Source organism: Vigna radiata, unplaced genomic scaffold, assembly GCF_000741045.1.
Source record: "Vigna radiata var. radiata cultivar VC1973A unplaced genomic scaffold, Vradiata_ver6 scaffold_43, whole genome shotgun sequence".
NCBI classification, from domain to species: Eukaryota; Viridiplantae; Streptophyta; class Magnoliopsida; order Fabales; family Fabaceae; genus Vigna; species Vigna radiata.
The window spans coordinates 281,122-294,873 of record NW_014542924.1 but is presented as its reverse complement, the minus strand read 5'-3'; the positions used below and the strand labels follow the sequence as shown (position 1 = coordinate 294,873).

General features: G+C 35.4%; 1 protein-coding gene across 3 annotated transcripts; it reads right to left on the bottom strand.

Annotated features, from left to right (window-relative positions):
- Nucleotides 1-4,287: 4,287 nt before the first annotated feature.
- On the bottom strand, nucleotides 4,288-11,016 carry LOC106752760 (pentatricopeptide repeat-containing protein At1g79540). 3 transcript variants are annotated; one of them, XM_014634515.2, is made up of 7 exons: nucleotides 10,724-11,016; nucleotides 10,191-10,582; nucleotides 8,822-8,867; nucleotides 8,655-8,735; nucleotides 8,535-8,577; nucleotides 5,926-8,447; nucleotides 4,288-4,845 (listed from the first exon to the last, which is right to left on the bottom strand). In XM_014634515.2, the coding sequence occupies exon 6, from the start codon at nucleotides 8,272-8,274 to the stop codon at nucleotides 6,052-6,054; it is 2,223 nt and encodes a 740-aa protein (XP_014490001.1). In that variant the 5' UTR covers nucleotides 8,275-8,447; nucleotides 8,535-8,577; nucleotides 8,655-8,735; nucleotides 8,822-8,867; nucleotides 10,191-10,582; nucleotides 10,724-11,016; the 3' UTR covers nucleotides 4,288-4,845; nucleotides 5,926-6,051. The 3 variants fall into 3 exon arrangements, with proteins under 3 accessions (XP_014490001.1, XP_022632988.1, XP_014490003.1); XM_022777267.1 differs by having other exon boundaries at nucleotides 10,191-11,016; XM_014634517.2 differs by having other exon boundaries at nucleotides 8,655-8,731; nucleotides 10,191-11,016.
- Nucleotides 11,017-13,752: the final 2,736 nt, after the last annotated feature.

The window sequence follows — 13,752 nt, the reverse complement described above, 5'->3', positions numbered from 1 at the left end:
TTCTCCTATTCACGAGACTAGGCATAGCACCTTGCTAACTCGAAGAGAGCCTGCTCCGGCTATTGACACACGATACGCGAGCCTCTCCTTTCACGAGACCAAGCAAGGGAACTTTGAACAAAGCTTCTAAGAACTTTCCTCTGACAAACAGTGTTCTATTAAGCTTCTCAGTTCAAAAACGTTGCCTCTGAAGTTTACAGAAGCCAATATATAGCCAATTTCACTAAATGCCAAAGGTCAGGTCCCAACTGCCACGAATAGTCGATTATTGTAAGTGATAATCGATTATTCAAGTCCGTTACAGGTTTTTAAAAAAGTGATAATCGATTATTCCTGAATAACTTGTAATAATCGATTATTGCTTCATGATAATCGATTATAGCTTGTCCATAATCGATTATTCTAGTGAAAAATACAAGGTTTAAGATTTTCCTACTACATCCAAATTCTACAAGTTGCTTTTTAAATAATTCTAATGTTCTCTTCAAATAATACTTCTTGCAGCATCATCAAAACAATTCTTCAGGATTTACCAATATTCCTTATTGGTAACACTGATGGTTTGTGACCTTAGAGAGGGTAGTGGCCGAGATCATATTTGTTTGATGGGATTTATTGGAATTATAAAAGGCCAAAGAATCAATGAAGGTTTGTATTATTTATGTATATGTTTATTTCAATATGATTTATTATAAGAGGTTTTTAACTCTAATATTTGACAAGAGTAATATTATTGCAGGAATAATTACAACTTCTTCGACAATAAACGATTTGTGAGTGGGTATTACAGGAACAAAAACTTCATTACAGGAACAAAATCTTCATCAAAATACGGTCATGAAGAAATGTGGGATACTATAGGCAATGATGAAGTGATGAAGTAGGAGAACATGAACAAGTTCAATACACTGAAGATGGGAAAAAACTTGTAATAGAAGGTCAACATGATTTGATTGATGTACATAATGAACACGAAGTGCATGAAATATAATTTATTAGGATACAATTTTTGTTATTGATTTTGAGGTTGTTTAGTATGTGTAATCAAGGACCACATATTGCATTGCTTATGTAGTAATAGCACCAACGACACTATGTAATTACAACACCAATGAATGAAAATGTTTAAATGACCAATGTCTATTTTGTGTTACATATATGTACAAGGTCATTATTGCTTTTTGTTCCAGGTAGTTATTTTAACATACTCTTATTTTGGGTATGGGAAACAACTTCAATGAATCAACTTGTTGTAGTTATAACCATACAAAACCACAGATTAAACTTAAGCAGTTTTTTAGTTGTACAGAACCAACTTCACAAATAATAACATAAGAATGGATATATAACTACTTACTGCACCAAAGTAATATGATCCTTCATGTTGAATTGAAGCATTTTTTAACTTGTACATGACTAGGTTAAAAAATAACCACATAAGACTTAATATATAACCACTTACTGCACCAAAGTTAATCATTTTTATTGGTGTACGAAACCCGTATCACAAAAAACCACATAAGACTGAGTACATAACCAGTTAATGCACCAATAAATGTAATGAAATTTATACTCAAGAACCACGACATTTGTAGACCACAAACTCTTTATTGGATAAATATTAACTGGTATAAGTTATATGATTCTTTATATTCAACTTAATCATTGTTGTTGTTGTACATAACGAGCTTCAGAAATAATCACATAAAAATGAGTACATAATCAGGTAGATGGAGCATTTAAATACATCTTTGGATGTTATTGAATATGAACAACATTTAATGACGCAGTAAGTGGTTATTTGCTCATTAATATGTGGTTATTTCTTAAACTGGTTATGTACATCTAAAAAATTGATTAAGTTGAATATGAAGTATGATATTAATTAGTCCAGTACGTACCAATAATTCTTGTATTGAATTAATGTACTTGTACAAAGTAGATGGAGCTTATAAATGCATCTTTGGATGATATTGAATTTGATGAAAGTTAATTATAAAGGATGTTGGCTATTTGCTCATTCATATGTGGTTATTTCTTAAACGAGTTATGTACATCTACAAAATTGATTAAGTTGGATATGAAGTATGATATTAATTAGTCCACTAAGTACCAATAATTCTTGTATTGAATTAATGTACTTGTACAAGGTAGATGGAGCTTATAAATGCATATTTGGATGATATTGAAGTTGATGATATTGAATTTGATGAACAACATTTAATGGTACAGTAAGTGATTATTTGCTCATTCATATATGATTATTTCTTAAACTGGTTATGTACATCTACAAAATTGATTAAGTTGATCGTGAAGGACGACATTAATTACTTCAGTTTGTAGAAATATTTTTTTTACTGAATCAATGTAGGATAACCAGGTGGATGGAGCTTATAAATACATCTTTGGATGATTGAATTTGATGAAAGTTAATTATTAATGGTGTAGTAAGTGGTTATTTGTTTATTCGTATGTGGTCATTTCTTAAACTGGTTATGTACATCTACAAAATTGACTAAGTTGGATTTAAAGTATGATATTAATTAGTCCAGTAAATGCCAATAATTCTTGTATTGAATTAATGTACTTGTACAAGTGGTTATTTGCTCATTCATATGTGGTTATTTCTTAGACTGGTTATGTACATCTACAAAATTGATTAAGTTGGATATAAAGTATGATATTAATTAGTCTAGTAGGTACCAAAAATTCTTGTATTGAATTAGTGTACTTATACAAAGTATATGAGCTTATAAATGCATCTTTGGATGATATTGAATTTGATTAACAACATTTTAATGGTGCAGAAAGTGGTTATTTGCTCATTCATATATAGTTATTTCTTAAACTGATTATGTACATCTACAAAATTGATTAAGTTAATTATAAAAGATGACATTAATGGTGGAGCCAGTTTGTAGAAATAATTTTTATACTGAATCAATGTAGAATAACAAGGTAGATGAAACTTATAAATAAATCTTTGAATGATATTGAATTTGATGAAAGTTAATTATTAATGATGGAGTAAGTGGTTATTTGCTCATTCATATGTAATTATTTCTTAGACTTGTTATGTATATCTACAAAATTGATTAAATTGGATATGAAGTATGGTATTAATTAGTGCACTAAGTACTAATAATTCTTGTATTGAATTAGTTTACTTCTACAAAGTAGATAGAGCTTGTAAATGCATCTTTCGATGATATTGAAATTTTCCTATCTAATCTTGTCTAATGGGTTTTCAAACGCTCCTTAGGTTGAGCTTTTAAACACGTGTACAAATTAGAATTTTGAATATTCATCTCTTCATGACCTAAAACATCAGCACCTTTTCCATTTTAACTTTTCCAACACCATCGTGTATTATGTCATAATCCTTCTCTGAATTGCACCTCCTTACATCATCACCTTCAATGTCAAAATCTTTATTTGACTTCACAACACCATATACTACTGTCATAATCTTTGTCGGACAATTCCAATTCCAGCATAAGCAGAGTTGACAACCAATCTTTCCCCAGTGACCCCAGGTTCTAAATATGGCAATGTGAATTCCCTCAGCCAAGACAACAATAACTACTACATTATATATAAACTGTGTACATTGTAAAACATACAGGAAAATTAAACCCCCAACTCACCACAACAAAACCAGGATTGTAATACAATAAACACAAGTTCATATACATAAGTTCATACAATTAATAAGGTTATATTTCCAATAACCAATCTTAACTATTCCTTTATCAATTTCTTTTACAGCAGGACCTCCTATCAAAGTGTCATCTTACTTATAATCTTACAATTAAATTTTACTCTTCAATTAAAAAATATAAACAATAGCATCCAATCATACAAGCTCATTCAATTACATACACCGTTATTCCTACAATGACTTATAGTAACATTCACGCCCACTAATGTAACCTAATCTCTAAAACCAATAATTACCCAATAAAGCAAATATCCTCAAACATACACATTAATAAACAGTTGGGAGAATAATTAACTTCCAATAACAAAAGGGTGGTTACGAAGGAACAAAATCTTAAATCAACAAGGAAAAGCGACCTATGGCTTGTAATTAGTTACTGGGTCGCTACGGCTATTGTCTATAGCTTCTTTCATCTTAGCTCCAACCACTCCAACCCAGTACATTCTGCATCTTCACACCTCTAACCTTTTTTTTGCCTCTGCATCAAAACCTTCCTTACAAACTAAACTATCTGTATTAGGAATTTATTAATTAATCAACGAAACAAATAACAACCAACCACATCATGAATGATGGACCACATAAATGACATCAGAACATGAGGTTACAAAGCAATCATCAGTCTGAGCATACAATTCATTTGCAAAGAAAATCATAACAATAAGCAACCTAGAAATAAAAAACTAAACCTAGCTTTTGATATGTTATTCGGAAGTAATATCCTAAATGTCTTCCTTTGATATATAAACAGGTAATTCTCTAAACATCACTAAATTTGATCATTTCAAGTTCAAATGTGAAAAAGACCTGGAATCCATTTGGAACCCCATGAAATTTTATTCATAGCAAGTTCTATTTCGGAATCACATAGTGACTGTCCTTAAGAAATTCGCCTTTGCCTGCTAGTGTACAATATGGACAATGGCAGTCTTCTTTCCCTCCTCCATGCTAAGGTTAGCAGAAAAGCTTTTGAAAATGCCGAGGGAGAAATGTAATGAAGAATACAACAAACAAGAAACCCACAAACAAGAAACCCAAAAACGTCTGATGCGAAGGATCATTCAGCAAGTGTGACAAGCACGCAAAATGTCAAAGCAAAAGAAATTTCCCCAGCAACATGAGCACTGCAAGAAGTTAAGGAAATAGTCAAGAACAATGGCATCAATAATGTCCCGACATCTTCAATGCACTTTACACATTAATCAATCTGATAGAAAATGATTCCACAACCCTAAACATATCCTACCAGGGATATGTTATTTATTCCTTTAATTTTGATATGGTACTAATTAATCCTAAATAGAGAACGTCAATATACAAGATTACCCAAAAATAAGCCAGTTTAGAACCTCAATACCAGCATATTCACAGCTATTTACAATCTACTGTTTAAAATTATTATTCTGTGGGGTTGCAGATACCATAATATCCTTTTTTAAAATTCAAAAGAATCCAAAACAGGTAAAAATAAAATAAGACAAATCTAAGAACCAAAACTTGAGATGAAAACCCGTCTATTGTACTCATCAGAAATTTTCAGTAACCTATTTGCGGAAACCAGAAAAGTAACCATTTCGAATGTTATATTAAAAAGAAGGAAAGAATTTAAAAATATCTAAGAAAGGGCTTTTCAATTTCTGTAATCTCATGTAATGAAAACCTCCTTTCCCCTATAAATAAAAAAGACTACAAACTACAGACACCCTATCTATGTTAATCTTTTTGGTACAATAAAAGATTCAAAATATCCCCAGATGAGAAGAAAAACGCTACTAGGTGGAAAACGGCAAAGCAGAAAAGGTCTCGGAAAGTAAAGGAAGCAAATTCTAGACTATGAAAAAGCTGAACAGAATCCATAAATTATTTTCTCCAAAATTCCAAATGTAAGAACTTTAGTAAAACCTTAAGTCTTCTTTTTTCCCTTCTTTGCCCTATTTTTTTGTTTCTTTCTCTTACTAAATTCTATATATCATGCCAGCTAAGCTTCACAACATCTAAAGCTCAAAAGCTCTCCCAGTCGCTTTTCAAATTCTTTCAACTATGAACAAAATTCAGAGAAATGAAGCGTTTATATTTTCAACTGGAGGTTAGACAACTCAAGTCCGAGTGCAAAGCAAAATTCTAGAAGCAAGAATGCAAAGATATATATTTCAATTGATTCCATGAATTTAACATTCAAGATATACATATGAATTAAAGGGCACCTTTGGCTCATTAGGAAGAATATTGAGTCTCCTGATTCATAATATCTTCTCTTTACTTGATGGGGACGTGCAAAGCGCTGAATCAAGCAATTCATTTATCTTGATCGGTCAGTGTTACTTAGTCTCTTACAGATTATTTAAATGGTATCCAGCAGACTCCATCCTACGAAGATGAGTAGCATAAACCCTTTTGTCTGGGGAACGTAATAAACACTTGAAGAGCCGCTCACAAACTCTTGACTCTAACACAAAACCTTTGTCAAGAGCGTAATGAAAGATGTTTACTGCATCATCCAGCCTTCCTTTTGTACAGAGACCTTTGATCAAATATACACAGCTTGGTGGATTGATATTGATATTGAACTTATTGAGAACGGAAAATATAATCAGTGCTTCATCTAATTGTCTTGCCTGACAAAATCCAATGAGTAGAATTGTATATGGAGCTAAATTAAAATCTCTAAACTTGAAGTCCAGTTCTAGTAAACCTTGAATTGCAAGTTCTACTTCTCCTCTGACAAAATATCCCTTCAAAGCATTGATTGAATTGTCTTCCCTGCCACGAAGGTTCTTTAAACAATCCAAATAAATACTGAAAGCCTGTGAGACCTTCCTATTTCTAGACCACCAAGTCATAAGTGCTTTATAAACTTCAAAGCTAGGTTGGCATCCATGCTTTAACATATGGTCATACATCTTCAGGGCGTCTTCTTCTCTTTTATCCCTGAAAAGCCCATCAATCAATGTCCCATAAGTAACAGAGTCAGGTGATAGACCCTTCTTCTGCATATCCATGAAAAGCTTTACCGCACCATCAACCTTAGAAGCTCTGCAAAGGCCGTAGATCAGAATATTGTACGTCACAATGTCGGGTGCAACCCCACTATCAGCAAGTTGTATGAGAAACTTGTAAGCTTCCAAAATCTGTCCAGCTTCACACATTTGTTCCACCTTTTTCTTGAGACTAACACCATCTAAAATCTGATTAGAACCCTGAGTAAGCCAGAAGAATAACGAAGGACTTCTCCCAATCTCCATCTTGTAGAACAGGAGTTGTGCCTCCTCCAGTTTACCAGCCTTGCACAGTCCATATATAAGAGCATTGAAGGTTACAACTGAAGGTAAACATCCAGGCTTCTCCATCTGATTAAATATTTCTTGTGCCTCGGCAACCATTCCTCTCTTACTCATGTCACAGATGAGAATGGTATGCGTGTAAACATTATGAAACCCTTCATGCTCACAAATTTGATGTTGGAGAGCTCTAGCTCGATCCAAAAGACTAGAGTCACAAAGACCTTTAATAACTTCATTGTAGCAAACAGCATCAGGAACTAAGCCTCGCTGGGTCATCTCACAAAATATATTCACAGCTTCACCAATCCTGCCCTCACTCGACAAACCCCGTATCATAATTGTGTATAAAACAACATCTGGAACAATACCCTTCTTAAGCATCCTTCCATACCACGAATGCGCTTCATTGTATCTCCTTTCCCTAAAAAGGCCAGCAATCAGATGACTGTAGCCCTTTATATTAAGGGGTAACCTGTCTCTGTCTAACAATTGCAGAATCGAAACGGCTTCATCTAACCTCCCCATCTTGCAATACCCATTAAACAAAACACAATAAGACATAAAATTAGGCTTGCACCCTCTTTCTTTCATCACATTAAACAATCTGTGTGCCTCATGTACCCTCCCCCCACGACACAGACCAGAAATAATAGTTGAATATCTCATCATACTTGGCTCTAAATCCCTTTGGAGCATTTCATCGAGTATCTCAAGAGCACCATTAACATCATCACTTCTACAAAACCCTCCAATCAGCCGGCCATAAGTGCGTTCATTAGGACAACAGTTGGACTTAAGCATCAGATTATACACCGCAAAACCCAACACAAATAACTCTTTCTGAAACACAATATCCAAAATGGTGTTATAGGCAAGAACATCAGGCATGCACCCAAGCTCACCCATTCTACCAAACGACTCTATAGCCTTCTCGATCAGACCCACTCGCCAATAGGCCCAAATCAAAGCACAAACCGAATCAGAAGTTATCAAGACTCCAGATTTCTTGAGATACTCAAGGGCCTCCCAGTAAAGGGAAAACCAGTTGTTGGTGCAAAGGACCGCACTCACCAAAGCACGGTATTTGCTGGTGGATAAAGTCTCCAACTTGAGGGCCAGCAAGATGCATAAACGAAGGGGAAACTTCGGGTCCGAAGAGGGTGTTTCCCCGGACGAAAGGGAAAATCTTCGGAGGTATGTGGGAGGCTTTTGGATTCGAAAGAATACGCATGAGACCTCCGCTGCTTTCCTCAACTTGGAGAAGGCCAACATCGGAAAACAGATTCAAATCAGAATGCGGTTCATTGGTCGTCGACGATGATGTATTGCGTTAGACTGAGATGGCAGGGGTAGGGTTTAAGGAATTCCTTTAACACAGCACATATGTACCCTTACCAATGAAGTAAGGTCTTCTGCATTAAGTCGCTTTGCCAGACCAAACTCACCTGTACGGATCATGCAATAAACATACTTCTTCAGATAACAGTTTCTGAAAGCCAAAAGTTAAGTTTTCAAGGAATAATACTACATACCAAGCCGAATGTTGTTGTCTTTAGTGAGGAATATGTTGGAACACTGAAAGTACATGAAGTAGCATTAGTGTAAAAGTTACAACAGATTTCTTTATCAGCATAAGCACATGAACTTAATACCTTAAGATGTCTATGGATTACACGATTAGAGTGCAGGTAGTCAACAGCTATCAACAACTGAGTCAGCCTTTTGCAGACTTTCTGCGGGAAGAATTGACAAGTCAGGGTGGGTAAGGAACAGTCATAAGAGGAATTATCATGGAAGAGCAGTTAAATGTATTCATTACCTCCTCAGGAAAAAAAGAACCTCGAGCTTTCTTTATGTTATCTACCCTGCTCCACAAAGAATGTACAATTCCATGATTAGGACTTCATATCACTGTTTGTATTTCTCCTTTGTAGGATGTAAATGCATGCATGTAGACTATGTTGTATGAATACAAGATCCACAGAATCCCAATAATTGTAAATGTATTTCATCTAAAAAATAAAAATGCAGATAATCAATATATCTGTCTATCATACTTCTAAATGGAAAGGATTCTACGGACACTGCAAAAATTTAACATCAATCAACAAGGATTCCTTCCAGCTCTCCATGATATGTATTAATTACAAAGCATATTTATGCCAGATTTTCAAAAGGAGGTTCCTGTGCCTTTTTAAACACCTTAACCTTTTAGGTCAAGGATTGGTTTTAAAATTCACTACTTGGCATCCTGTCTTATAATTAAAAACCACTATAACAGTTTGATTACTCCTCCACAGCGCATTACATGTGTATAAAACATACTACCACGACATATAATATATAATAACAATTAAAAACACATTCAAAGGTCCACTATCAATCCCACAGCAGTTTTATCGATTCTAAAGCTAAACATTATCCAACTCTTTTCTATACCTCATTAGGATAGCCACCAAACATCACATACAACAAAATACATTCCAAACTAATATCCTATTTTCTTTACCTCCATACATCAAGTACCAAAACATCTACAAAACTAAACAACTTAATTTATTAATCTTCATCATAACAAAATGGGAATAATAAACTATGAATTTCAGTGGTCTAATAATATATAAAAAAATATAAATATAGGGCACTGCATAATAAAAAAGGAAACATGGCATAACAATTTAAGAAGTGACTAAAAGGAAAACCTGATAAAAGTGAATAACTATCTACTTAACTAAGGATAAAAGGCATGGTGAATAAACGCACTAAGAGGAGTAAAATACCACTTATTGAACCACGAGGCCCATCAGGGAGGAACCACAGCAAAGTAGTACAAGATCAAAAGTGCAGAACACTTGCCAAACCAACACATGTTATACTGCAATTTATCATAGAACAAGGAATGGAGAAAATAATTGGTTCTTTATGGAAGGAAAAAAAATGTCTGCGTGGCGAAGGAAAACTCAACCAAAAACATCTCGTTATCTTCAATCAAAAACAGTAAGGCAGGACCAACGAAACATTAGCGTGGCACGGAGAATACAACTCGAGAAAAGTAGATATACCAAGCACACCATTCAACGTAAGACAAACAAAAATTCGTACTCAACCAGAACAAAAAGACATAGAATCGGCATAAAAGCTTCGCACATCATAATAATCACAAAACAGAAAAGTTTAACCCCTCCAACCTTAATCTGAAGTCTTTTCGGCGATCTCTTAACTCGAAAACTCTTCGAATATCTCAATTCTCACTCTCCGCGTCCACTGCTCAAGGTTCTCCTCCGTCTGTGTCTTCTTCTCCTTCTTTCCCAAAACGTCTCGTTGTTCCTCTCTCTTGCTCTTGCACTGCAGAACCTTCCCTTCGTCTAGGTTTTAGGTTGCGACGACGGAGGCGGAGGCGCTGCGAGGGAGCGCGACAGCAATGGCGTCGAGGCAGCACGCCGGCGACGATGAGGAGGGAGCGTGACGGCGAGGCAGCGAAGCGGTTGCGCGAGAAGCAGGGGACGACGCAGCGCAAGGCAATTTGAGGCTGAATCTTGCGCGAGAACAGCGGAAGAGTGGTGGCCACGGAGCGACGGCGCTATTTCAGGGTGGTTGGAGAACAGTGAAAGCAAAGAGATTTGAGCGAGCGAGAAGAAGAGGAACAGTGAGAAAGGGTACCGTGAAAGCAAAGAGATTTCTAAGGTTATAAAACGCTATGCTACCTTGGTTCCAGATTTACCTGAGGTAATAGAGGCATACTGCCTCGATTTTAATCATACCCGATGCCTAAAGTGTCAGAAAATTTGAAAACATATTCGCGTTATATGCCTCGGTTGGCGCCTAACCGATGCTAGAAAGCTTTTCTGCCTCGGTTCAACTGATACTCGACTCGACGCAGTAGACCTGATTGCAGTGTGCCCTGGTTTTACTTTATGGCTCGATTTCTGACTTAACAACTGATACTTGACGCAGTAGACCTAATTGCACTGTACTCTGGTTTAGGGTTCTAAAAAATAACGTGTATCTGTGGGCATATGTGGTAAAATTCGCTTTGGGTATTTAGTACTCGTTGGTAAGAAGTATTTTCGGATAGTGGAAAGCGGGTATTTTAATATCTACTTGTTAATGGGTCGGGTTCGGATATCGCATTATCCATACTCGCGGATACTTGAAAAATAAAATTACAATTTGGGTCACTTGTATATATATATAAGTAATTATTAAATGTGTTAGGACCATTATATTATATTAGCTAATTTCATAAAGTGATTTAATTAATATAAATATGGCTAAGGGTATATTTGTCATGAAAGATATATTGTGTAGAGACCAGCAATAATTATAATTTGTTGAATGGGCCAATTTATATTTATTGAAACAAAATAAATCGTTAGAGGTTAATTAAGGAGTCATGGTCCCCATCTCAGAGCATAAGATTCATTCCTGTTTATTTCTCTTTATCCCCATCAGACAATTCAGGTAGCTTTCGTTCTATTATTATAGAAATATTGGTAACTGCTTTGATTGTAGAATTTAATGCATGTGGTTTATTGCTCTTTATTGTGAATCTCTAAATCATAAATTCTAACAATTGGTATCCGAGCATGTTAATTTATGATTAAATTGCATAAACCAAATTTGGGAATTTGTAATTGATTACGAATTATAAATTTGTAATCAATTTTGTGCATTAATTCTACGGTTGAAAAGGGAAATTAACATTCAGAATTTCCAATTTGAATGTCTCTGTAACCCTAATTTGGGAAAATTCCCAAATTTGAAACCCTAAGGAGAGATTTGTTTTTCCTTTTCTGGTTTGCCTTCTTCGTTCTCTGGTGTCGTCTTCTTTTCCTCTTGATTCTAATCGACGTTGCCATGGAGGAACTGCTTCGAAGGAGTTCTTGAATGCGCAGCAATGGCGCAACTCTTCTTCGCACATCAGGTTGATGATCTGGTTCGACGCCAGCGTAATGTGTATAGCCGTTCTACAATTCTGTTTCGCAGTTTAGAGGGGCTCACGGTGGTGGAGATCTGTATAATGCAGCGGTGCTCCCTGGATCTCGTTCACGGTTCAGATCTGGTCTTGCTTCTGGTTGTCGCGATTGTACTCCTCTTCCGATCTGGTTCTCTTGCAAAGAGGTTTTCTGGTTCAGATCTGGTTCTATTGTTCAGGGGTTTCTCGACGGTGATTCGATCGGCGGTTGACGGTGCTGCCGACGACGACGTTCAACCCTAGAGCGACTGACGACAAGGGTTTCCTCTGTTTACTGGGTTGCGGGCTGTGACCCAGGCCCAATTTCGGATAGTCCAAATTGTCTGATCCATTTTGGACTTTTATTTTTTTTGGCAGGCCCAAATCTTGTGCAGATTGCTTATCCAATTTTGGATAATTAGATTTGGATTAAAATTATTAAATAAAGTGATATTAATTATTAATTAAGGATAAATAAAAGTAAAATTAATAATTAATTTGGAATAAATAAAATTCAATTTTGGTCTTGTTTATAATTTTTTAAATGAGCTATTGATAATTAAGATATTGCCAAAGTGAGTCTTCTTTATCTGGAGTAGTTTATAAAAAGATTATAAATGTTCGTGTTTATGCATATCCATGCGAATATTGGTCGGCCCAAAGGAAGATTAATATTTGGCCGGATTGTATACGCATCTGTGATGGTAACATGTGATAATTATAAGGTATTTACGTGTCAATAATAAAATCAATCCAAGATATCTCTAGCAGTTAATATTACTATCCAAAGACTTGATATTGATGGGGCATTGGGTATCTTGAGATGGGATAGACCATTATTTGAATTATATTTATATAATTATTAATTTTACGGTGTGAGCTTAATTCCTTTGTTTCTCTTATTCTAAATACAACTTCGATTGCTTCAATATCTGCTAATTTCTTTAAAGACTGGAACAAGAAAATAAAGATAGTCCTTGATCGTATAAGCTTTAGGTGCAATCTTGCTTTGGTCTATTCTGAGGTCAATTTAGCTTCAGTACCTATAAACACTTGGTGGTTAGATTCTGGTGCAACTACTAACATCAGTGTGTCAATGAAGGGATGTATAAGCTATCGAAAACCAATTGATTATGAAAGATTGATCTATGTGGGAGATGGCAAATCGGTAGAAGTGGAAGCTATAGGGCATTTTAGACTGTTATTGTGCACAGGTTTCTACTTGGATTTGAAAGACACTTTTGTTGTGTCGTCTTTTAGACGAAATCTGGTCTCAGTTTCCTATTTGGACAAATCAGGATATTCATGTTCATTTGGAAACCATGAAATCAAATTGTCTTTAAATTCAAATATTGTTGGGACTGGTTCACTTTCAGACAATGACAACCTCTATTTGCTTGATACGGTGGCTTCCTACGGTGAATCATTCAATACAGAATCATCTTGTACTAAGCGAAAAATTGACAATAATGATTCAGGAGCATTGTGGCACAAACGTCTAGGTCACATCTCTAAAAATAGAGTTGAACGGCTTATGTCAGATGGGATTTTGAATTCCATTGACTTCACAAATTTTGATGTTTGTGTTGAATGCGTTAAAGGAAAACAGACCAAGACATCGAGATTAGGTGCATACAGAGCTACAGACGTCTTAGAACTGATACATACAGACATTTGTGGTCCATTCCCTACACCTTCATGGAATGGTCAACAATATTTTATATCATTCATAGATGATTACTCTAGATATGCATACTTATATCTCATCCATGAAAAGTCTCAATCATTGGACGTGT